This window comes from Anomaloglossus baeobatrachus, chromosome 6 (genome assembly GCF_048569485.1).
Source record: "Anomaloglossus baeobatrachus isolate aAnoBae1 chromosome 6, aAnoBae1.hap1, whole genome shotgun sequence".
Taxonomy (NCBI): Eukaryota; Metazoa; Chordata; class Amphibia; order Anura; family Aromobatidae; genus Anomaloglossus; species Anomaloglossus baeobatrachus.
Window position 1 is genome coordinate 304,029,275 of NC_134358.1, and position 24,839 is coordinate 304,054,113.

At 48.3% G+C, this 24,839-nt stretch overlaps 1 protein-coding gene across 2 annotated transcripts in view; it reads right to left on the minus strand.

The window, feature by feature from the left end:
• The window catches only part of LOC142243230 (uncharacterized), a 255,092-nt gene that overhangs the window by 147,239 nt on the left and 83,014 nt on the right, over window positions 1–24,839 (minus strand). For both annotated transcript variants that reach the window (XM_075314907.1, XM_075314906.1), the window contains exons 12-14: window positions 22,763–22,801; window positions 12,000–12,047; window positions 2,234–2,272 (exon numbers count right to left, since the gene is read on the minus strand). In XM_075314907.1, coding sequence (XP_075171022.1) covers window positions 2,234–2,272; window positions 12,000–12,047; window positions 22,763–22,801 — 126 coding nt within the window. The remainder of the gene's footprint in view (window positions 1–2,233; window positions 2,273–11,999; window positions 12,048–22,762; window positions 22,802–24,839) is intronic.

Below are 24,839 nucleotides of genomic sequence, written 5' to 3' on the forward strand. Positions count from 1 at the left end.
GCGTAATCCACGAGGTACTGCGACGCATCCAGCTCTGCTACATGAAGCTGACAGGAGCGGCAGTAGAACACCGTCGCTCCTGTGAGCTCTACGCAGATACTGAAGGGAGTCGCGCCGTCAGCGGGGATGTCACTGAGGTAGTGCCGACGTGTTTGCGGTTATGATGGCTGCGGTAGTGCCTGCGTGTGAGGTGATTATGGGTGCGGTAGTGTGTGCGGTGATGATGGGTGCGGTAGTGTCGGGGTGTGTGCGGTGATGATGGGTGCAGTAGTGCCTGCGGGTGTGGTGATGGGTGCGATAGTGCCGGGGTGTGTGCAGTGATGATGGGGGCTGTAGTGCCGGGGTCTGTGCGGTGATGATGGATGCGGTAGTGCCGGGGTGTGTGCAGTGATGGGGGCTGTAGTGCCGGGGTGTGTACGGTGATGATGGATGCGGTAGTGCCTGCGGGTGTGGTGATGGGTGCGATAGTGCCGGGGTGTGTGCAGTGATGATGGGGGCTGTAGTGCCGGGGTGTGTGCGGTGATGATGGATGCGGTAGTGCCGGGGTGTGTGCAGTGATGGGGGCTGTAGTGCCGGGGTGTGTACGGTGATGATGGGTGCGGTAGTGCCGGGGTCTGTGCGGTGATGATGGGTGCAGTAGTGCTGGGTTGTGTGCGGTGATTATGGGTGCAGTAGTGCCTGTGTGTGTGCAGTGATGATGGGTGCAGTTGTGCCGGGGTGTGTGCGGTGATGATAGGGGCTGTAGTGCCAGGGTGTGTGCGGTGATGATGGGTACAGTAGTGCCGGGGTGTGTGCGGTGATTATGGGGGCTGTAGTGCCGGGGTGTGTGCGGTGATGATGGGGGCTGTAGTGCCGGGGTGTGTGCGGTGATGATGGGGGCTGTAGTGCCTGCGTGTGTGGTAATGATGGGGGCGGTAGTGCCTGCGTGTGTGCGGTAGTGCCTGCGTGTGTGCGGTAATGATGGGGGCGGTAGTGTCAGGGTGTGCAGGATGATGGGGGCTCTCTCTCTCTTGGCTAAAGAAAACTTAACACAATGCGTTATTTCAGAGGAATCCGTTGCCTTTATTATCACACTATTTGCAAGGCATCAGTCAAATGCGTCACACAACGCACTGTGACTGATGCCAAACGATGCAAGTGTGAAAGTGCCCTTAGTGTGACACTTGGCAAGGTCTAACAGGCCACCATAGCCTGCAAACTCCGAGGCCACATTTACGTCGGGTTGCCAAGGCAACAGTCAGTAGCTCATGATTACATTGTGACAGTATCAATCAGGTGGGAGAGGGAGAGTATTCTCTTGCTCTCGGCTCCTAAATACTGTGATTGCTTTTGACTGCAGCATTTAAGGGGTTAAACAGCTATCACTTACACCGACAATCGTGTGGGCACCGCCTATGTGTATGCATGATCACAATGACGTACCCATACATCATAGTTCATAAACCCCTTCCAGACCTATGACGTATGGGTACTTCAAAAGGTCATGAAGGGGTTAATTAAACCTAAACGTTTACCCTTTAATTGTATCTCAATTCTTTCATTTAAAAAAAATAAATAAATAAGTGACATTCAGAGCTCAAATCACGAAGATTCACAGTCACTGTGCAAATATTTCAGTACCGAACTATAAAAATGTGTGACTTCACAAATTTAAATTGGTATCCGAGTTTAATAGATATTCCCAATCCAAAGAATAGGGGGATAACTTTCTGATCGCTGGGTGTCCAATTGCCGTCGCCCCCAACAATCCAGAGGCCTGGGACTCTAGAGAGCCCGGCTGAATGAACCAGAGGTCAAACATGCGCACTTCCTCTCTATTCATTCTTAATGGGAGCGCCGGAGACTAAATGAACGGAAAGGTAATCCATATGACTGACCGCTGTCCCATTCAGCTGTGGCTCTTCACACAGTGAGAAATGTCAGTCTAAGGGAGCTAGAGTAAGAAGCCTTGGACCACTCATTGCTTCAAAGTACGACATAAATGGTTGATATAACAGAGCTAGTCTCAGACTCATGCAGCCCATGGTTCGGTCAGCATGATTCAACTGATAGTTTCCCTTTACTGCCACATGAAGTCTTGGCTGGACAGAGTCCTTGCCACGCTGAAAACGACAATTATTGTAATGAAGAATTTTAAGCAAACAGATCAGCAAGTCTGAAGCAGAATTTAAAAAAAAAAAAAAAGCAAAACATTCTTTACCAAAAGTAAAGTGTAATATAAACATCAACATACCTGTTTGAAGATTTTTACCAGGATTCGTCCTCTTTATTACTAGAATATAAAAAGAGCAAAACAAATAATTAGACACCAACACAGATAAGATTACAAGAAAAATCTTGGTTAGGCTGCTTTCACACCTCCGGTTTTTCCTGAGCAGCACAATCCGGCACTTTGCAGGAAAAACGCAACAGTTTTTTTTTTTACTGCCGGTTGCGTTTTTCCTGCATAGACTTTAATTAGTGCCGCATGGGCTTGCGTTCCGTCTGGTTTTTGCCGCATGCGGCAGATTTAGCCGATGCGGCAACCGGATGGAACGTTGCCTGGCACGTTTCTTTGGTGCGGCAAAAAAAAAAAAACCCTGCATCACGCCGCATCCTGCCGATGCGGCGCATTTTTCAATGCATGCCTATGGACGCCGGATGCTGCGCGATGCGGCAAAAACCGCATCCGGCCACCGCATGCGGTTTTTGCCACTGCGCATGCTCAGTAGCATGCCTCAAGCGGCAAAAAACGGAAGGGCCGCATTTAAAAAACGTATGCAAAGGATGCGGCTTTTTCGCCGCATCCGTTGCATAGGTTTTAGAGCTGGACTGGCCGGCTCTGCACCTACCGGATGTGTGAAAGCAGCCTTAAAAGTGCAATTTCTCATTTTCCCAACATCATTTTTTTTTTTGTTAGGGACCACATCACGTTTTAAGCGACTTTGAGAGACCTACGTGTCATAAAATAGCAAAAAGTGACACCATTCTAAAAACTGCACACCTCACACTGCTCAAAACCACATCTAATATCTTACCTAAAAATGGTGCTTTAGTTCCAAGTTAACTTTTATAAGTGCTAGCACGACAAACTGGACTCAAAAATGTGTTACCAATTTTATTCTGAGCATGCAGATACCCCACATGTGGTCAGAAACCTCTGTTGACTGGACTCGAAAGGGAAACAGCAATGTTTGAATATTGGAAATACAAATGTATCTCTATTTGGAATAGATTCTCATATGTGCAGAGCCCGTGTAGTTCAAGAGCCGAACACCCCCATAAAAGTATTTTTCGTAAATCATACCCTCTGATATATTTCTAGGGTGGTACCGAGAAGTTTGATACCATCATTTTTATGTAGTTGATGCATTACAAGTTTGAAAAATTACAAATTGCAGTTTTTTCACTGACGTTTATGAATTTTTTATTGTATGTTTTGAGGAACACCTCAAATTAAATTGTACTAGTGTTTCAATGTTCAGGAATACATCCAATATGGCACCAATGTGAGTACTGGACACACGCATATGACTATTATAGATGGTGCACCATTTGGTCTTTAGGATAAAATTGATGGAATTCCAGGACCTATTCAAAGCTTATGCCGGCGTCACACGGTACGATATATCATACCGTGTGACACCTCGGAACGACTGAACGAGCAAAAAAAAAAAACAACCTTATCGTTGCTCGTTGACAAGTTGGTCATTTTCAAAAAGTCGGTCCTCATTCTGTGCTCCGGTTGTTCATCGTTCCCATGGCAGCACACGTCGCTCCGTGTGACACCACGGGAACGACGAACACAGCTTACCTACCTAATTGCCTGCAATGCGGAAAAAAGGAGGTGGGCGGGATGTTACGTCCCGCTAATCTCAGCCCATCCGCTTCTATTGGCCGGCTGCAGTGTGACGTCGCTGTGACTCCGAACGTCCCTCCCCCTTCAGGAAGAGGATGTTTGCCGCCAACAGGGAGGTCATTTGGATGGTAAGTACGTGTGACGGGGGTAAACGACTTTGTGCGACACGGGCAACAAATTGCCCGTGTTGCACAAACGATGGGGGGCGGGTACGATCGCTCGTGCGATCACACGATAGATCGTCCCGTGTGACACCGGCATTACAGAGACTTTGTGCTACCAAACAAGAAAATCCTTTCGGGAATTATTACAAAAGGGCGGAATGCCCGTAAAAACACACTTACAAGTTAGAAAACTTGGTTGTGCTAACAAAACAGATGTTCCACAATTGCATTTTGTAGCAGGAAGAGAAGGGAATTTTGTTTACTTACCGTAAATTCCTTTTCTTCTAGCTCTAATTGGGAGACCCAGACAATTGGGTGTATAGCTACTGCCTCCGGAGGCCACACAAAGTATTACACTTAAAAGTGTAAGGCCCCTCCCCTTCTGCCTATACACCCCCCGTGGGATCACGGGCTCCTCAGTTTTAGTGCAAAAGCAAGAAGGAGGAAAGCCAATAAACTGGTTTAAAGCAAATTCAATCCGAAGGAATATCGGAGAACTGAAACCATTCAACATGAACAACATGTATATACAAAAAAAACAGGGGCGGGTGCTGGGTCTCCCAATTAGAGCTAGAAGAAAAGGAATTTACGGTAAGTAAACAAAATTCCCTTCTTTGTCGCTCTATTGGGAGACCCAGACAATTGGGATGTCCAAAAGCAATCCCTGGGTGGGTAAATAATACCTCGTAGTAGAGCCGTAAAACGGCCCCTTCCTACAAGTGGGCAACTGCCGCCTGAAGGACTCGTCTGCCTATGCTGGCATCCGCCGAAGCATAGGCATGCACCTGATAGTGTTTCGTGAAAGTGTGGAGGCTGGACCAGGTAGCCGCCTGACACACATGCTGAGCCGTAGCCTGGTGCCTCAAAGCCCAGTACGCACCCACAGCTCTGGTAGAATGGGCCTTCAGCCCTGAGGGAACCGTAAGCCCCGCAGAACGATAAGCTCGAGAATTGGTTCCTTGATCCACCGAGCCGGGCTTGATTTGGAAGCCTGCGACCCTTTACGCTGGCTAGCGACAAGGACAAGAATGCATCCGAGCGGCGCAGGGGCGCCGTACGATAGATGTAGAGTCTGAGTGTTCTCACCAGATCTAATCAAGTGCAAATCCTTTTCACATTGGTGAACTGGATGAGGACAAACAGAGGGTACGGGGATACCCTGATTGAGATGAAAGGGGGGAAACCACCTTAGAGATAAATTCCGGAACCGGACGCAGAACCCCTTGACCTGGTGAGACACCGGGAAGGGGGCCTTGCACGACAATGCTGCCCGGACAGACACTCTCCGAAGTGAAGTGACTGCCACAAGGAAAACCACTTTCTGCGAAAGGCGTGAGAGAGAAAAAAACTCTCATAGGCTCGAATGGTGGTTTCTGAAGAACCATCAGCACTCTGTTCAAATCACAGGGTTCTAACAGTCGTTTGTAAGGAGGGACTAATCGGCAAACCCCCTGCAGGAACGTGCGTACCTGAGGAAGTGTTGCTAGGCGCTTCTGAGAAAATACAGAGAGCGCTGAGATTTGTCCCTTAAGGGAGCCGAGCGACAAACCTTTTTCCAAACCGGACTGCAGGAAGGAAAGAAAGTAGGCAAGGCAAATGGCCAGGGAGAAACTCCCTGAGCAGAGCACCAAGATAAGAATATCTTCCACGTTCTGTGGTAGATCTTGGCAGATGTGGGTTTTCTGGCCTGTCTCATAGTGGTAATGACCTATTGAGATAACCCTGCAGATGCTAGGATCCAGGACTCAATGGCCACACCGTCAGGTTGAGGGCCGCAGAATTCAGATGGAAAAACGGCCCTTGAGACAGCAAGTCTGGTCGGTCTGGTAGAGCCCACGGTTGGCCTACCGCGAGATGCCACAGATCCGGGTACCACGACCTCGTTGGCCCGTCTGGAGCGACGAGGATGGCGCGGCGGCAGTCGGACCTGATCATGCGTAACACTCTGGGCAACAGTGCCAGAGGAGGAAACACATAAGGGAGTTGAAACTGCGACCAATCCTGAACTAAGGCGTCTGCCGCCAGAGCTCTATGATCTTGAGACCGTGCCATGAATGTTGGGACCTTGTTGTTGTGCCGGGACGCCATTAGGTCGACGTCCGGCATCTCCCAGCGGCAACAGATCTCCTGAAACACGTCCGGGTGAAGAGACCATTCCCCTGCGTCCATGCCCTGGCGACTGAGAAAATCTGCTTCCCAGTTTTCTACGCCCGGGATGTGAACTGCGGATATGGTGGAAATTCGGAACTGCTTGCCTTCCAGCCACTGCTGGAAGGCTTGTAGGGCAAGATACACTGCCCTGATTTCCAGAACATTGATCTGAAGGGTGGACTCCTGCTGAGTCCACGTACCTTGAGCCCTGTGGTGGAGAAAAACTGCTCCCCACCCTGACAGACTCGCGTCCGTTGTGACCACCGCCCAGGATGGGGGTAGGAAAGGCTTTCCTTTTGACAATGAGGTGGGAAGAAGCCACTACTGAAGAGAATCCTTGGCCGCCTGAGAAAGGGAGACGTTCCTGTGTAGGGACGTCGACTTCCCGTCCCATTGGCGGAGAATGTCCCATTGTAGTGGACGCGGATGAAACTGCGCGAAAGGGACTGCCTCCATTGCTGCTACCATCTTCCCTAGGAAGTGCATGAGGCGTCTCAAGGGGTGCGACTGGCCCTGAAGGAGAGATTGCACCCCTGTCTGTAGTGAACGCTGTTTGTTCAGCGGAAGCATCGCTATCGCTGAGAGAGTATGAAACTCCATGCCAAGATATGTTAGCGATTGGGTCGGGGTCAGATTTGACTTTGAAAAGTTGATGATCCACCCGAAACTCTGGAGAGTCTCCAGTGCAATGTTCAGGCTGTGTTGGCATGCCTCTTGAGAGGGTGCCTTGACAAGTAGATCGTCCAAGTAAGGGATCACAGAGTGACCCTGAGAGTGCAGGACTGCTACTACTGCTGCCATGACCTTGGTGAAGACCCGTGGGGCTGTCGCCAGACCGAAAGGCAGGGCTACGAACTGAAGGTGTTCGTCTCCTATAACGAAGCGTAGAAAAACGCTGGTGCTCTGGAGCAATCGGCACGTGGAGATAAGCATCCATAATGTCTATTGATGCTAGGAAATCTCCTTGAGACATTGAGGCGATGACGGAGCGGAGGGATTCCATCCGGAACCGCCTGGTTTTCACATGCTTGTTGAGCAGTTTTAGGTCCAGAACAGGACGGAAAGACCCGTCCTTTTTTGGCACCACAACAAATTGGAGTAAAAACCGTGACCTTGCTCCTGAAGAGGAACAGGGATCACCACTCCTTCTGCCTTTAGAGAGCACCCGCCTGCAGAAGGGCACCGGCTCGGTCGGGAGGTGGAGAAGTTCTGAAGAATCGAGTCGGAGGACGAGAACTGAACTCTATCCTGTACCCGTGAGACAGAATGTCTCTCACCCAACGGTCTTTGACCTGTGGCAGCCAAATGTCGCCAAAGCGGGAGAGCCTGCCACCGACCGAGGATGCGGAGAGAGGAGGCCGAAAGTCATGAGGAAGCCGCCTTGGTAGCGGTTCCTCCGGCTGCATTCTTTGGGCGTGACTGAGCCCGCCAAGAATCGGAGCTCCTCCGATCCTTTTGAGTCCTTTTGGACGAGGAGAATTGGGACCTGCCCGAGCCTCGAAAGGACCGAAACCTCGACTGTCCCCTCCTCTGTTGGGGTTTGTTAGGTTTGGGCTGGGGTAAGGAAGAATCCTTACCCTTGGACTGTTTAATGATTTCATCCAATCTCTCACCAAACAGTCTGTCACCAGAAAATGGCAAACTGGTTAAGCACTTATTTGGAAGCAGAATCTGCCTTCCCTTCCCTTAACCACAAGGCTCTGCGTAAAACCACGGAGTTGGCGGACGCCACTGCCGTACGGCTCGTAGAGTCCAGGACAGCATTAATAGCGTAAGACGCAAATGCAGACATTTGAGAGGTTAAGGACGCTACTTGCGGAACAGATGTACGTGTGACAGTGTCAATCTGCGCAAGACCAGCTGAAATAGCTTGGATTGCCCATACAGCTGCGAATGCTGGAGCAAACGACGCGCCGATAGCTTCATAGATGGATTTCAACCAGAGCGCCATCTGTCTGTCAGTGGCATCTTTAAGTGAAGCCCCATCGTCCACTGCAACTATGGATCTAGTCGCAAGCCTGGAGATTGGAGGATCCACCTTTGGACACTGGGTCCAGCACTTGACCACGTCAGGGGGAAAGGGATAACGTGTATCCTTAAGACGTTTGGAGAAACGCTTATCTGGATAAGCGTGTGTTTGTGAACTGCTTCTCTGAAGTCAGAGTGGTCCAGAAAAGTACTCAATTTACGCTTGGGATACCTGAAATGGAATTTCTCCTGCTGTGAAGCTGACTCCTCCACTGGAGGAGCTGAGGGAGAAATATCCAACCTTCCATTGATGGACGCTATAAGATCATTCACTATGGCGTCACCATCAGGGGTATCCAGATTGAGAGCGGTCTCAGGATCAGAATCCTGATCAGCTACCTCTGCCTCATCATACAGAGAGTCCTCCTGCTGGGACCCTGACCAGTGTGATGAAGTCGAGGGCCGCTCCCAGCGAGCTCGCTTAGGCTGTCTGGGACTGTCGTCCGTGTCAGAGCCTTCACCCTGGGATGCATGGGACCCCCCCGGAGCACGGATTTGTTCCAAATGAGGGGGGCCAGGGAGCATTGAATCAACAGTGCCCATGGTCTGAGTTACCGGTCTGGACTGCAAAGTCTCTAGGATTTTAGTCATAGTCAGAGACAATCTATCAGCAAAAACTGCAAACTCCGTCCCTGTCACCTGGACAGTGTTCACAGGTGGTTCTCCTTGGGCCACCTCTAGCAGAGACCCCGGCTGAGCAAGTGCTACAGGGGAGCATTGCACCCAATGGGGGTCAGTGGAACCTGCCGGTAGAACAGCCTCACATGCGGTACAAGCAGCATAGAAAGCCTGTGCCTTGGCACCCTTGCTTTTTGCGGACGACATGCTGTTGTCTAGCCATCTAGGAGGGTATATAGCCAAGAATAGCGACCGTACAGTGCAATGTATAACATACAAGCATAAAGTACAAATGAACACTTCGGCACTAGTGGGGTCAGCACCTCAGGTGCTGCTTACCGCCCGCTCAAAAGCGGGTGTGTGGTCGCCCGAATCCTGTGTCTGGGTCTCCAAGAGCTTGTCTCCCTTCTCCAGCTCAGACTGCAAACAGGAATGGCTGCCGGCGTCCTGTGGAGAGGGGCGGGCCGTGGGCATGCCCCAGACAAAGTGCGGGAAACTGGCGTCTCACTGTGCCCAGTGAGGGGGCTGGAGTATGCTAAGCAGACTCCAGCCCTCGGCGCTGACGTTCTGAACAGCGTCCCGCCCTTCCCCTGACTGGCAGGCCTGGGGGCGGGAACGAAACGAAACTAGGCCGCAAAAGCCGGGGACTCCATTTATACGCGCGGCCGTCGTATAAGCACGGCCAGCGCGGAAGTCCCCGGCGCACCACAAGTCCCAGCCGCGCCACAGTGTAAAAACAGCCAGCAGCGGCCGGCGCGGCAGTTCCTAATACATAAACTCACTCAGCTAAGCTGCAGTGAGTAATAGCACAAGCGCTCCGCGCTGTTGTCCCCGGCGCACTAACACACCCAGCATGCTGGTGTGTGTGTGCGCGATTTGTACGGGGACACAGAGTACCTTAATGTAGCAGGGCCCTGTCCCTGACGATACTCAGCTCCATATCCAGCAGGTTCTCCGGGTCTGTGGATGGAGCACGGTCTCAGTGCCTGGAGACCGGTAAGATCCCACTTCACCCAGAGCCCTGAGGGGAATGGGGAAGGAAAGCAGCATGTGGGCTCCAGCCTCCGTACCCGCAATGGATACCTCAACCTTAACAAACACCGCCGACAAGAGTGGGGTGAGAAGGGAGCATGCTGGGGGCCCTATATGGGCCCACTTTTCTTCCATCCGACATAGTCAGCAGCTGCTGCTGACTAAAACAGTGGAGCTATGCGTGGATGTCTGACCTCCTTCGCACAAAGCATGAAAACTGAGGAGCCCGTGATCCCACGGGGGGTGTATAGGCAGAAGGGGAGGGGCCTTACACTTTTAAGTGTAATACTTTGTGTGGCCTCCGGAGGCAGTAGCTATACACCCAATTGTCTGGGTCTCCCAATAGAGCGACAAAGAAATTATCTGTATTGGGGTGAAGGGTAATATGGTCAAACTGTGGAGGAAAATGCAGCCAACTATGTTGCAAACCTGTCTCGTCCGTCTGATTAGCTGGATCAGTCCCTATGAGGGACAAATGTGCTAAGCAACATGGTACATCATAACAGGCTCCTGCCCGCCAAGGTAGGAACCGCTATGTGCACAAAACAACCAATCCCGTACAGAATCCTGAAAATATTGTCCGGTACAGGAGGTTCGGCAAGCACTGTGCAGTAAAGCCCAAAGTGTCTAAATACGGAACAGCCTCATTGTTAAAGATCCTCCAATAATATGATCACACTGTATCACCAAAATAAATAATATAGAAGTAACATAAAAGCAAAATAAAAGTTGAGTAGTAAGACAGATGTAGAAAGAGTCAAACTAAGATAAATGGTGAAAAATGTTTGTGAGAGTGATCAAGTCCTGGAATTCATTGTCAGATGACCTGACAAAGAACATTTGTGGCGTCCACATTCTGGGGCATACTGACGTGGGCATATGGACAAGGATTTCTCTAAATAATAGTTTGGCATTTGAGTGATCGATAAAAATTCCTCTACTGGGGTCCAGTAAACAAAAAATGTAAATTTAAAAAAAGATGATACCACACAATTTGAGGTTGTTCATGCCAATTCATTAATGGTAAATTGTGTGGTAGATTTCAAAACAGGGGAAGATACAAAGGCCTGTTTGGTATGGGCAGAAGGGCACAATAACAGGAATCGCTCCTGTTGCCGTGCTTCCTACAAAACATGGCTTCCCTGCCGTGCTTCCTACGAACATGGCTTCCCTGCCGTGCTTCCTACGAACATGGCTTCCCTGCCGTGCTTCCTACGAACATGGCTTCCCTGCCGTGCTTCCTACGAACATGGCTTCCCTGCCGTGCTTCCTACGAACATGGCTTCCCTTCCCTGCCGTGCTTCCTACGAACATGGCTTCCCTTCCCTGCCGTGCTTCCTACGAACATGGCTTCCCTTCCCTGCCGTGCTTCCTACGAACATGGCTTCCCTTCCCTGCCGTGCTTCCTACGAACATGGCTTCCCTTCCCTGCCGTGCTTCCTACGAACATGGCTTCCCTGCCGTGCTTCCTACGAACATGGCTTCCCTGCCGTGCTTCCTACGAACATGGCTTCCCTGCCGTGCTTCCTACGAACATGGCTTCCCTGCCGTGCTTCCTACGAACATGGCTTCCCTCCCTGCCGTGCTTCCTACGAACATGGCTTCCCTTCCCTGCCGTGCTTCCTACGAACATGGCTTCCCTGCCGTGCTTCCTACGAACATGGCTTCCCTGCCGTGCTTCCTACGAACATGGCTTCCCTGCCGTGCTTCCTACGAACATGGCTTCCCTGCCGTGCTTCCTACGAACATGGCATCTTTTTGGGGGATAGTTTTGGGTGGGAATGGATGGGATGAATGAACACCCTGAGTCTCTGACTCGAAAACTACCTCCTGTGCCATCGAGTCAAATACAAGACACTCAATCTTCTCCTAGTACTGGAGAAATGTGAACTCTCCTTGTAACTTTTTATAGCGTATAAAGCTGTTGTAGGTAGCAATCTGTAGGAGATAGATTGCTACCTTTTTGTACCAGGCCCTTGCCTTTCCCATCTTAAGGGAATTCATGTAGGGGTGTAATGAGCATTTTTATTTAAGTTGTTTCGCTGATACATTTCCAATAAGCAGGGTGAAAATTACAACAATACACAATAAAATTATATATATATATATAATGTTATTTTTTCTCCTGTCCACATGATAAGGCTCAATAGGGAAGAGGCACCATTTACCAGCTGGAATGAAGGTTTTCTGCTTTGCGAAAGTCATTTGCAGAGCGTCTAAGGAAAAAAAAAAATAAACAAAAACAGGAATTGTGAAAAGTTGACCTCATATTGCAAATTACATATTTACATATCAGGGAATTCATTTATAGGTGTAACAAAAGTTTTTACCCCACTGACATTTTCCAGAAATTAGTGCGCAGTGGAGATTACAAAGTGAAAACTGAATACATGCCATTTTACTGGCCAGTTAATAAAGCCCAGCTTGTTAAACTAGTAATGAATAGACAATTGAAGACCAATCTTCATATAAGATTGTTGTGGGTCCGACACCACCCCCACCACTTATCTGAAAATCTGAAAACTGCTCTGGCAGTGTCCAGAACGAAATGATCTACAGACGGAGCACAACAGCACCATGCATTACTTAATGGCAACTGGCGAGAAATGCAGAACATTCATCTCAATGGGAGCTAAAGCGCAGAACATGTCTCTGGCCACCAAACAAATAAGCAAACACACGCATGTTGAAACTAACTGCTGTGTGGGCACACTATAGGGCTCAGAGGGTGAGCTATTTGGCTTTGGGAGGGTGGACTTTTTTTTTTAAAGCCATGTTTTTCAAAATTTTTGGGAGACAAAAATAAATAAAAAAAAGTTATTCACGAAGGTTTTTTTTTTCTGCTGTTCACCATGCAGTAAAAGGAATATGACAACTTTATTCCTAAGGTCAGCTCGAGTACAGTGCTATCACATTTATAATTGTTTTTATAGGTGTCCGGCTTAAAAAACCCCATAAAAAACAAACAAAAACACCCCCCAAAAATACAAACACTATTATGCTAGGGTCGCACAAGTGTATAAAACAATATTGGTCTTATTTTCATCCAGAAAAATGGGATTTTTTTTCACACTTATCTGTATGCAATTAAGTTTTTTGACTCAGCAGCTATTAACCCCTTAACGACCGTGGACGGTAAAAGTACGTCCTAGTGGTCATAGTGTTAATCCCCGCAGGCTGCGTGATCAGTGCACATGTCCGCTGATTTGCACAACTAACATGTGTACCTGCCAGGCACATGTGGAATCCCATTCCACCCATGCCTTTTAACCCCATTAAATGGCGCTGTCACAATGTGACAATGCCATTATAATCGCGATTGCGCTAAAACTTTACTCACAGGCCTCCACTGAAAGTCACGTGACGTGATCATGTGGATGTGGTGGTTGTCATAGTAGCATAGGGTCATGTGATGACTCGTGTAGCTCACATGACTCGGGTTCTGTAAGAAACAGCCGAGTAACTGGCTGTTACAAGAGATGACCATTTCTCCCAGTCTCAGCGGTGCTGCTCTGATCATGAGAAATGAATGAGTGATCAGACAGCTGATCCTAGTACCCTAGGTGTACTAGTAAAATAAAAAAATAAAAAAAGTTTAAAAAAGTTTAGAAAAATCTAAAATCAACCCTAAAAGTTCAAATCACCCCCCTTTAGCCCCACTGAAAATTAAAGGGTTAAAAAAATAAAAAACACACATTTGGTATCACCACGTTCAGAAATGCCAGATCTATGAAAATGTAAAATCAATTAATCTGATCGGTAAACTGCAATGCGGCAAAAAAATTTAAAAAATGCCAAAATTACGGTTTTTTTTGGTCACCACAAACTTTGCACAAAATGCAATAACAGGCGATCAAAACGTAGCATCTGTGCAAAAATGGTACCGATAAAAATGTCAGCTTGAGAAGCAATAAATAAATAGATCCCGAAATAGGAGAACACTACGGGTCGCGGAAAATAGCGAAAAACGTACGCCACTTTTTTCGGACAAACTTTTGATTTTTTATAACTCCTTATATAAAAGTAAACCTATTCATGTTTGGTGTCTACGAACTCGCACCGACCTCAGACATAACACTGACACATTCGCTTTACCATATATTGAACACAGTGAAATCTAACAATCGTGCAATTGCACTTTTTTTGCAGTTTTCCCATACACTATATGGTAAAAACTCATGGTTTCATTTAAAAGTACAGCTCGTGCCACAAAAAACAAGCCCTCACATGACCAGATTGACTGAAAAGAAGGGAATTTTGTTACTTACCGTAAATTCCTTTTCTTCTAGCTCTTATTGGGAGACCCAGACGATTGGGGTATAGCTGCTGCCCTCTGGAGGCCACACAAAGCACTACACTAAAAAGTGCAAGGCCCCTCCCCCTCTGGCTATACCCCCCCGTGGTATCACGGGTTCTCCAGTTTTAGTGCCAAAGCAAGAAGGAGGAAGCCAATAACTGGTTTAAACAAATTAACTCCGAATAACGTCGGAGAACTGAAAAACCGTTCAACATGAACAACATGTGTACCCGCAAACAACCAAGAAATCCCGAAGGACAACAGGGCGGGTGCTGGGTCTCCCAATAAGAGCTAGAAGAAAAGGAATTTACGGTAAGTAACAAAATTCCCTTCTTCTTCAGCGCTCTATTGGGAGACCCAGACGATTGGGACGTCCAAAAGCTGTCCCTGGGTGGGTAAAGAGATACCTCATGTTAGAGCTGCAAAACAGCCCTCCCCTACGGGGATGTCACTGCCGCCCGCAGGACTCTTCTACCTAAGCTGGCATCCGCCGAAGCATAGGTATGCACCTGAAAATGTTTGGTGAAAGTGTGCAGACTCGACCAGGTAGTTGCCTGGCACACCTGTTGAGCCGAAGCCTGGTGTCGTAGCGCCCAGGACGCACTCACGGCTCTGGTTGAATGGGCTTTCAGCCCTGAAAGAACCGGAAGCCCTGCAAAACGGTAGGCTTCCAGAATTGGTTCTTTGATCCATCGAGCCAGGGTGGCTTTAGAAGCCTGCAACCTCTTGCGCGTACCAGCGACAAGGGCATCGGAACGGCGTACGGGCGCCGTGCGTGAAATGTAGATTCTGAGTGCTCTCACCAGATCTAGCAAACGTAAATCATTCTCATACCGGTGAACCGGATGAGTGCAAAAGGACGGTAAGGAGATATCCTGATTAAGATGAAACGAGGATACTACCTTAGGGAGAAACTCCGGAATGATGCGCAGCACTACCTTGTCCTGGTGAAAACACCAGGAAGGGAGCCTTGGATGACAGAGCTGCCAGCTCAGACACTCGCCGAAGCGATGTGATCGCAACGAGAAACGCCACCTTCTGTGACAGGCGAGAAAAGGAAACTTCCTTCAGAGGCTCGAAAGGCGGCTTCTTGAGAGCAACTAGAACCCTGTTCAGATCCCATGGATCCAACGGCCGCTTGTACGGGGGTACGATATGACAAACCCCCTGCGGGAACGTGCGCACCTTAGAAAGACGTGCTAGACGCTTCTGAAAAAACACGGATAGTGCTGAGACTTGCCCTTTGAGGGAGTCTAGCGACAAGCCCTTTTCTAACTCCTATTGTAGGAAGGAAAGAAAGATAGGCAATGCAAATGGCCAGGGAGACACTCCCTGAGTAGAGCACCAGATTAAGAAAACCTTCCACGTTCTGTGGTAGATCTTAGCAGACGTGGGCTTCCTAGCCTGTCTCATGGTGGCAACGACCCCTTGGGATAATCCTGAAGACGCTAGGATCCAGGACACACAAGCCACACAGTCAGGTTCAGGGCCGCAGAATTCCGATGGAGAAAACGGCCCTTTAGACAGTAAGTCTGGTCGGTCTGGTAGTGACCCCGGTCGGCCGACCGTGAGATGCCACAGATCCGGGTACCACGATCTCCTCGGCCAGTCTGGTGCGACGAGTATGACGCGGCTGCAATCGGATCTGATTTTTGCGCAGTACTCTGGGCAAGAGTGCCAGAGTGGAAACACATATGTGAGCCGGAACTGCGACCAATCTTGCACTAAGGCGTCTGCCGCCAGAGCTCTGTGATCGCGCGATCGTGCCATAAATGCCGGGACCTTGTTGGTGTGCCGAGACGCCATTAGGTCGACGTCCGGCCCCCCCCCCAGCGGCAACAGATTTCCTGAAACACGTCCGGGTGAAGGGACCATTCCCCCGCGTCCATGCCCTGGCGACTGAGGAAGCCTGCTTCCCAGTTTTCTACGCCCGGGATGTGAACTGCGGATATGGTGGATGCTGTGTCCTCCACCCACATGAGGATTCGCCGGACTTCCTGGAAGGCTGCTGACTGCGTGTCCCTCCTTGGCGGTTGATGTATGCCACCGCTGTGGAGATGTCCGACTGGATTCGGATCTGCTCCCTTCTAGCCACTTTGGGAAAGCTAATAGGGTAAGATACCCTGCCCCGATTTCCAGCCCATCGAACTGAAGGGTGGACTCCTGCTGAGTCCACGTCCCCTGAGCCATGTGGCGGAGACAAACTGCTCCCCACCCTGACAGACTCGTATCTGTCGTGACCACTGCCCAGGATGGGGGCTATGGCAATGAGGTGGGAATAAGCCACTATTGCAGAGAGTCCTCGGCCGTTAGGGAAAGGGAGACTTCCCGTCCAGGGAGGTTGACTGCCCATCCCATTGGCGGAGAATGTCCCATTGCCGTTGGCGCAGATGAAACTGCGCAAAGAGAACTGCCTCGATGGCTGCCACCATCTTCCTTAGGAAGTGCATGAGGCGCCTTAAGGGGTGCGACTGGCCTTGAAGGAGAGACTGCACCTCTGTCCGCAGTGAACGCTGCTGGTTCAGCGGAAGCTTCACTATGGCTGATAGAGTATGAAACTCCATGCCGAGATACGTTAGTGATTGAGTCGGAGACAGATTTGACCTTGCCAAATTGATGAACCACCCGAAAGTCTGGAGAGTCTCCAGCGTAACATTCAGGCTGCGTTGGCATGCCTCGAGGGAGGTTGCTTTGACGAGTAGATCGTCCAAGTACGGAATCACCGGGTGTCCGTGAGAGTGCAAGACTGCTACCACTGCTGCCATGACCTTGATGAACACCCGTGGGGCTGTCGCCAGACTGAATGGCCGAGCTACGAACAGAAGATGTTCGTCTCCTATCACAAAACGTAGAAAACGTTGGTGCTCCGTAGCAATTGGCACGTGGAGATAGGCATCTTTGATGTCTGTTGAGGCAAGGAAGTCTCCTCGAGACAATGAGGCAATGACGGATCGGAGGGATCCCATCCGGAACCGCCTGGCGTTCGCATGCTCGTTGAGCAGTTTCCGAACCAGAACAGGACGGAAGGAACCGTCCATTTTTGGAGCCACAAAGAGATTGGAGTACAAACCCTCGCCCTCGTTCCTGAGGGGGGACAGGGATCACCACTCCTTCTGCTCTTAGAGCGTCCACCGCCTGCAGCAGGGCATCTGCTCGGTGGAGAGGTGGGGCCGTTCTGAAGAATGGAGTCGGAGGACGAGAACAGAACACTGTCCTGTGCACGTGAGCACAATGTCCGTCACCCACCGGTCTGTGACCTGTGGCAGCTAAATGGCGCCAAAGGCGGGGGAGTCTGCCATCAACCGCGGATGCGGAGAGAGAGAGAGAGAGCTGAGAGTCCTGAGGAGACCGCCTTGGTAGCGGTTCCTCCGACTGCCTTCCTTGGGCGAGATTGAGCCCGGCCGGAATCTGAGCCCGTCTGAGGTTTTGTAGCCCTTTTGCACGAGGACAATTGGGACCTGCCGGAGCTTGGGAAGGACCGAAACCTCGACTGTACTTTTAGGACAGCATTAACAGGGTAAGTCGCAGTGCAGACATTGCGGGGTTACGGACGCCTCTGCGGTACAGATGTCCCTGCTCAAGGTCAGCTGCGCAAGAACAGCAGAAAAGGTTAGGTTGCCAATACGGCTGTGGATGCCGGAGCAACCGACACGCCGATAGCCTCCTAGACAGATTTCAACCAGAGTCCATCTGTCTGTGAATGGCATCTTGAAGTGAAGCCCCATCTCCAGTGCAACTATGGCTCTATATGCAAGCCTGGAGATTGGAGAATCCACCTTTGGACCCTGGGTCCAGCGCTGACCACGTCAGGGGAAAAAAGGGATAACGTGTATCCTAAAAACGTTTGGAGAAGACGCTTATCTGGTAAGCGTGGTGTTCCTGGACTGCTTCTCTGAAGTCAGCGTGGCCAGAAAAATACTCAATATCTGCGTGAGACACTGAAAAGGAACTTCTCCTGTTCGTCTCCTATCTCCACTGGGGGAGCTGAGGGAGAAAGATCCAACCTTCCATTGGTGGACGGTATAGGATCATTCCGTATGGCGTTACCACCCGGTGTATCCGGATTGAGAGCGATGTCAGTATCAAAGCCCTGAAGATTTTGTTCAAGTAGATTGCCCATGGGTGCAAGTCTCTATATTATGACTACTCCGTCCCTGTCCATGGACAGGGTTGACAGGAGGTTTCTTTGGCCCCAACTAGTAGAGCCCCGGCAGACGAAGTGCTAGAGACCCCGGCAGACGACGTGCTACAGGTTGCACACAATGGGACGGTGTCATGAACCGCATCCCATGTAGTAAAAACAGCACTGAAAACTGTGTTGCTTTTTTGCCGCTGCCGACTAGCTATCTAGAAGTATATAGCCAAGATTGGTGACCGTACATTGCAATGTATAGCATACAGGCATAAAGTACAAATGACCACTGCAGCACAAGCAATACAAGCAGCATAGAAGCCTGTGCCCTGGCACCCCTGCTCTTCTGCTGCTGTATACTAGTCATCTAGGGGAATATAGCCCAGAAGAGTGACCCTACAGTGCAATGTATAGCATACAAGCACAAGTACAAATGAACACTGCAGCACATGCAATCCAAGCAGCATAGAAGCCTGTGCCCTGGCACCTCTGCTCTTCTGCCGCTGTAGACTGGTCATCTAGGGGAATATAGCCCAGAAGAGTGACCATACAGTGCAATGTATAGCATACAAGCACAAGTACAAATGCACACTGCAGCCCATGCAATACAAGCAGCATAGAAAAAAACCTGTGCCCCAGCACCCTTGGTTTTCTGCTGCTGTAGTCTAGCCATTCCAGGAGAATATAGCTAAGACTAGCGACTGTACAGTGCAATGTATAGCATATCAGCATAAACACAAATGAACACCTCAGTCGTGCAAAACAAGCAGCCTAGAAAGCCTGTGCTTTAGCACACCTGCTTTCCTGCTGCTGATGTGTCGCTCCCCAAGCGGGCATATAGCGACCTATGTAGTCAAAAACAACACATGTATACACTGCAGTTATATCGTGGTCAGCACTATTGTGCCTCTTACCGCCCGCCTATAAGCGGGTGTATGATCGCCACTGTCCTGCCTTGGTGCCCCGATTGCAGTAATGGCTGCCGGCTTCTTCCCCAGCTCGTGTGAGTAGGGGCGGGCCGTGGGCGTGCCCCCAAGGCAGAGCGGGAATCCGGCGTCCGACCGAGTGCAGTGAGAGGGCTGGAGCATGTAAAAAGGCTCCAGCCCTCGGCGCTGCTGATTGCTCAGCGCCTGTCCCCTTCCCTGAGTGACAGGGAGGGGGCGGGAACGAAGCGGCACTAGGCCGCAGAAGCCGGGGACCGGAGTTATAAGCGCCGCCGCCGTAAAAGCGCGGTCGGCGCCCAGTCCCCGGCGAACTACAAGTCCCAGCCGCGCCGCCGCTCCCGGAGCGTCCGGCGCGGTAGTTCCCAAAACACAAAGTCACTCAGCAAAGCTGCAGTGACTGTAACCCTTTACTGTCCCCGGCGCACTAGCACACCCAGCAAGTCTGGAGTGTGCTGTGCCTGTGTGTACGGGGACACAGAGTACCTGTAATGGTGCAGGGCCATGTCCCTGAACGGTACTCCAGCTCCGTATCCAGCAGGTTCAAATGGGTCTGTGGATGGAGCCCGGCGTCAGAGCTTTGAGGCCGGCAGGATCCCACTTCCACAGAGCCCCTCAGGGGGATGTGGAAGGAAAGCAGCATGTGGGCTCCAGCCTCCGTACCAGCAATAGGTACCTCAACCTTACAACACCATCCAGGGGTGAGAAGGGAGCATGCTTGGGACACTATATGTGTCCTCTTTTCTTCCATCCGAAATAGTCAGCAGCTACTGCTGACTAAAATCTGTGGAGCTATGCGTGGATGTCTGACCTCCTTCGCACACAAAGCTAAAAACTGGAGAACCCGTGATACCACGGGGGGGTATAGCCAGAGGGGGAGGGGCCTTGCACTTTTTAGTGTAGTGCTTTGTGTGGCCTCCAGAGGGCAGCAGCTATACCCCAATCGTCTGGGTCTCCCAATAGAGCGCTGAAGAAATAAAAAGTTACGTCTGTTGGAAGAATGGGGAAAAAAAAACAAAACGCAAAATTGGCCGGTCGTGAAGGGGTTAATCACTTACATGACCATTTACAGTTTCCTATTCTACAGAATTGTATTGTATCTGTAAAGATCTGATACTATACTGTGGCTCAATGTGGCATCTTATTCTTTTCTCAAGAAGATCGCTCAACGTACGTTTCAATTTCTTCAGTAAAATTCTTCATCAGGGGAGAGGCATCTTGCTTCTTGCCTCTCCCCTGATGAAGAATTTTACTGAAGAAATTGAAACGCATATTGGGCGATCTTCTTGAGGTTTTTCTAGTGACCTGGCCTCCCCATTCAATTCATCAATACGGATGGTAGATATGCTGCTTAACCCAGCATTTGCCAGTGAATTGTTATAATGGGTTCCTGTGACGCGATGTCGAGCACGTATATACTTCAATATGGGGCTCTTTACAATATGTGATGTAAATTATTTTTGATCATATTTATGCAATATGTCACATTTTGGATCACCACTGCTATATATGGGGGGCCTGATCCTGGCATTTTAATAAGTTTTATTGAATATGGATGTCCACCCTGTGTCTTTAATAAACTTTTGTATAATTTTTGCACTTTAAAAACTCTGCCTTTTTCTAATCAGATACAAAATTAGACAGCACTCGTCCAATTTATACACTGGTGTGAGCGAGCCCTTGTTACAAAAGATACTGGGCAACATTTTACACATTTGTCTCTCGCTGTTTTCTAACATTGCTGAAGTATGTTAAAAAGGATTATAATGTGTTGTTGTAATATGTGCCAAACTACAAATGGGGGTCATATGGCTTTTTCATCTAGTGTCATTCTATTTTTTTTTTTTTTTTTTTTGGAGGGGACGGGAACGGTAAAAACTCCAAAAAACCAGCACTTTTGCCATTTCGATTTTTATTTCTGTTTTAGCATTCTCTATGATGGATTATATTTTTATATACTTTATTCATTCAATCAAGTATGTGGAGATACCAAATATGTTTAATAATTTGTTTTTTATATATTATATATTCAATTTAAAGGGCTCACTCTCATCACGCATAACTATGACGAGTGCGATCCAATGTTATAACGGACAGACCTCGGACCAATGTTATTGTATAGTCAGGTGGGCGGAAATCATCAAACTGCACTCAGATGACAGCCAACTACAGTCCGAATTCTGTGGACTCGCAGAAAGGAGGAGATGGAGAAATGTAGCTTTGGAGTCAGTTAACATCTCCCAGCACAATGGCTTGTGTTAGATGGATGTGATAGCATTCCATTGTGCTGGGAGCTGGACTTATCTCTGGCCATTAAGGCCCAGTCACACACAACTACTTACCAGCGATCCCGATAACGATACGACCTCAAAAGGATCGCTGGTAAGTCGCTGGTAAGTCGCTCGTGAGATGTCACACAGTCCGATTTTCCCAACGACGCAGTAACGATCAGAGACCTGTATAACAATCTCGGCGTGCGTTGGGACCCTGTTAGGAGGTCGTTGGTAGGCGTCAAACACAGCGATGAGCCTTGCTCAGCAGGACATCGCCTTTGAAAAAAATGGTCCAGACCATTCGGCAACGACTAGCGATCTCACAGCAGGGGCCTGATCGCTGGTAGGTGTCACACATAACGAGATCGCTGGCGAGATCATTGCTGCGTCACAGAAACTGTGACTCAGCAACGATATCGTTAGCGATCTCGTTGTGTGTGACGGGGCCTTTATGCTAGAAGCTGGCTCTTAAAGAGGACTTGTTACTGAGGATTTTCATGGCGATTAGCCTATAAAATAGGGCAGTCAACCTCCTGATGAACCAAAAAGAAGGGGAAACGCGTTGAGGTTTCTTGTATATGAGAGGCTCCAGACCTTTAACCCATTATAAATATCTGATTGGAGAGTGGTAAGTACCCTACAAGTATACCTAGCCTGTATCTGCCGATATAGATTAAGTTTTTTACGCACTGTGCACTTTCATATATCACTAGGCACCTTTTGAAGCACTGCACTTTATTCGGCAGGGGCATACAGGGCTAGATAGGGTTAGCCTACGGTGAGTGGGGGCGCCATTAAGCTAATTGGGGTGCTGGCCTCTGCTGGTAGGTAGAGCACAGGAGGGAGAAACTGTTATAGGGCCAGCAATTCTCCCTTTCATGTGCACCTATATTAAAGGTATTCACCTAATGACGCACTTGGTTTGAGATTTTAAAATTATCTAAATAAAAATTGTTTTTAAGGGGTATTTTGATTCATGACATAAAATTTTAGTACTACTCAGAGTTGCGCCACAATTGTGTGACTTTTCATAGCAATGTATGCAATATTGCTTTCATGTGCTGTGTCAGAGTAAGAAAAGGGTCAGTCAAAGGGAGAGGAGCAGTGAGAAGCTCATGGGCTCTCTTATCACAAATCTCTGTTGGACATGATATTCTTGCCACTTGAGAAATGGCAATTATTGTAATGCAGAATCTGAAACCACCAACTAGACCAGCAAGTCTAAAGATACAAAATTTAAAGAAGCACTTGTTAAGAAAAGGACATCATCAGATAAATAACCGTATACCTTGTTGGACATTCCCTGCAGGGATCACCTGGTTTGCGTCTGGAACAGAAAAAGAACAAGCAAATAATTATTGGTCACCAACACAGATACTGCCATTTCAAGACATTTTGTTAATGAAAGCACTTTTCTTACATTTCATTTATATTCCACAGATTATTCCTAATTTAACTTTAAAAGGTTATTTGGGATTTAAAGGGAACCACTCAGGTCCCTGTGACCTCCAACCCAGAACCATGCAGAGGTGTATGCCAAAATTTGCTGCTTACCAAGCCCTGTATAATGCCATTTACTAAAATCAATTTATAAAGTGCTCTGTTTCTATGCTGATTAGGTCTTTGATTAGTACGAAGGGGCATTTTTTCCCACAGACTAGTCGGCCCTCATTTCATGTTATCACGCCCCTGTGATGATTTCTAGGAGCCAGTGTCCGCGCAGCTCCTGGAAATCTTGCGCATGCGCGTAGCTCAACTCAGCAGCGTCAGTGCGCCCCAGATGCAAGGTGACACTTCCCGGCTTCAGAAAGGCGCACTGCACATGATTGGAAGTGTAGAGGTTGTCCTTCCGATCATGAGCAGTGTGCCAAAAAACAACAACACAAAGACACAATTATCCAAACAATTAAAGCCAATAAGCTATATACATAAATTAGGCATGGCTACGATAAGGAAAAAAAATCTATTCTTATCCGCCTGAACAATAGCAGTGTACAGAATACCTATTATAGGCTAGTGTAAGCATAAACAGAGAAAGTTGTTCAATGTATTAATTTCATTTTCCCTGAGGAAGCGACAGATTGGGTGGTGATATGCGTGGGGTCTTTTCTAGTCATGCTATTATCGTGAGGACTAAAGAAATAAATCTAATACTGCTCTTGTAAAAATTAAGACCACTGCACAGTTTTATAAAAATCAGCTTCTCTACATGTCGATTCCAGTGTCAGTTGAATTCCAACCAGAGTACACCTCATTCTACTGGCCAGGATAAGCATAAGGCCACCCAAAAGAAGCATGAAAGACTGGTGGAAAGCATGCCAAGACGCAGGAAAGCTGTGATTACAAATCATGGGTATTCCACAAAATATTGATTTCTGAACTCTTCCTGAGTTAAAACATTATTTGTATTGTTGTTTCTAAATGATTATGAACGTGTTTTCTTTGCATTATTTGAGGTCTGAAAGCAATGCATTTTTTGTTATTTTGACCATTTCTCATTTTCAGAAAATAAATACAAAAGTTATTGCTTGGAAATTCAGAGTCATGTTGTTAGTAGTTTATAGAATAAAAGAACAATTTACATTTTACTCAAATATACCTATAAAGTTTTCCTTTTTCATATGTTTGGGCTATATTTACAACTCCCGGCTGCCCCTTATGTCTATTACATCAGCTGGTATTTTTACCATCTAGTGCTCCCTGAGAATCCTCTTTGATCCGTGCCAAGGGGGAAAGGAATTGTTTCATTCATTTTTAATGTGAAAACCTCTGTCAACCCCTCCTTGTGTGTTCAATAAATGATATTTTTGCACATTCTATACTCCTTTGTTCTCCTGTTTTCATGTTAATTTTGGAGTGTGTGCCTGCGTCTGGAGGACCCTAGAGTGGCCTCCACTCGCCAACATAGCTTACTATGGTGCTATGGAGATTCCTTTGTTTAATTTTCACAATAAGGTAATAGAAGAAAATGGATCCCAACATTTCCAAATGAATTGTACCTGTATGCGGCAATACCCAATGTGTGTTTGGAAACTACAGTTTGCCCTTTCCAAGCCCACGCTGCGCACAGACACCCTAGTTAGCTTTAGTAGTGCAACTTTGGCTGTAATAGTTTGTGGGCACCACTTGTAGAGCCCTCAAGATATTAGCCCTTTCACCCCCAGCCAATGTTCCGTTTTTTGCTCCCCTTTCAAGAGCCGTATTTTATTTATTTTTCTGTCAAGCTTGCCATATAAGGTCTTATTTTATGCGGGACAAGTTGTACTTTTAAATGAAACCATAAGTTGTACCATATAGCGTACTGGAAAACGGCAAAAAAAATTACAAGGAAAAATTGAAAAAAAAAAAAGTGCGATTGCATGATT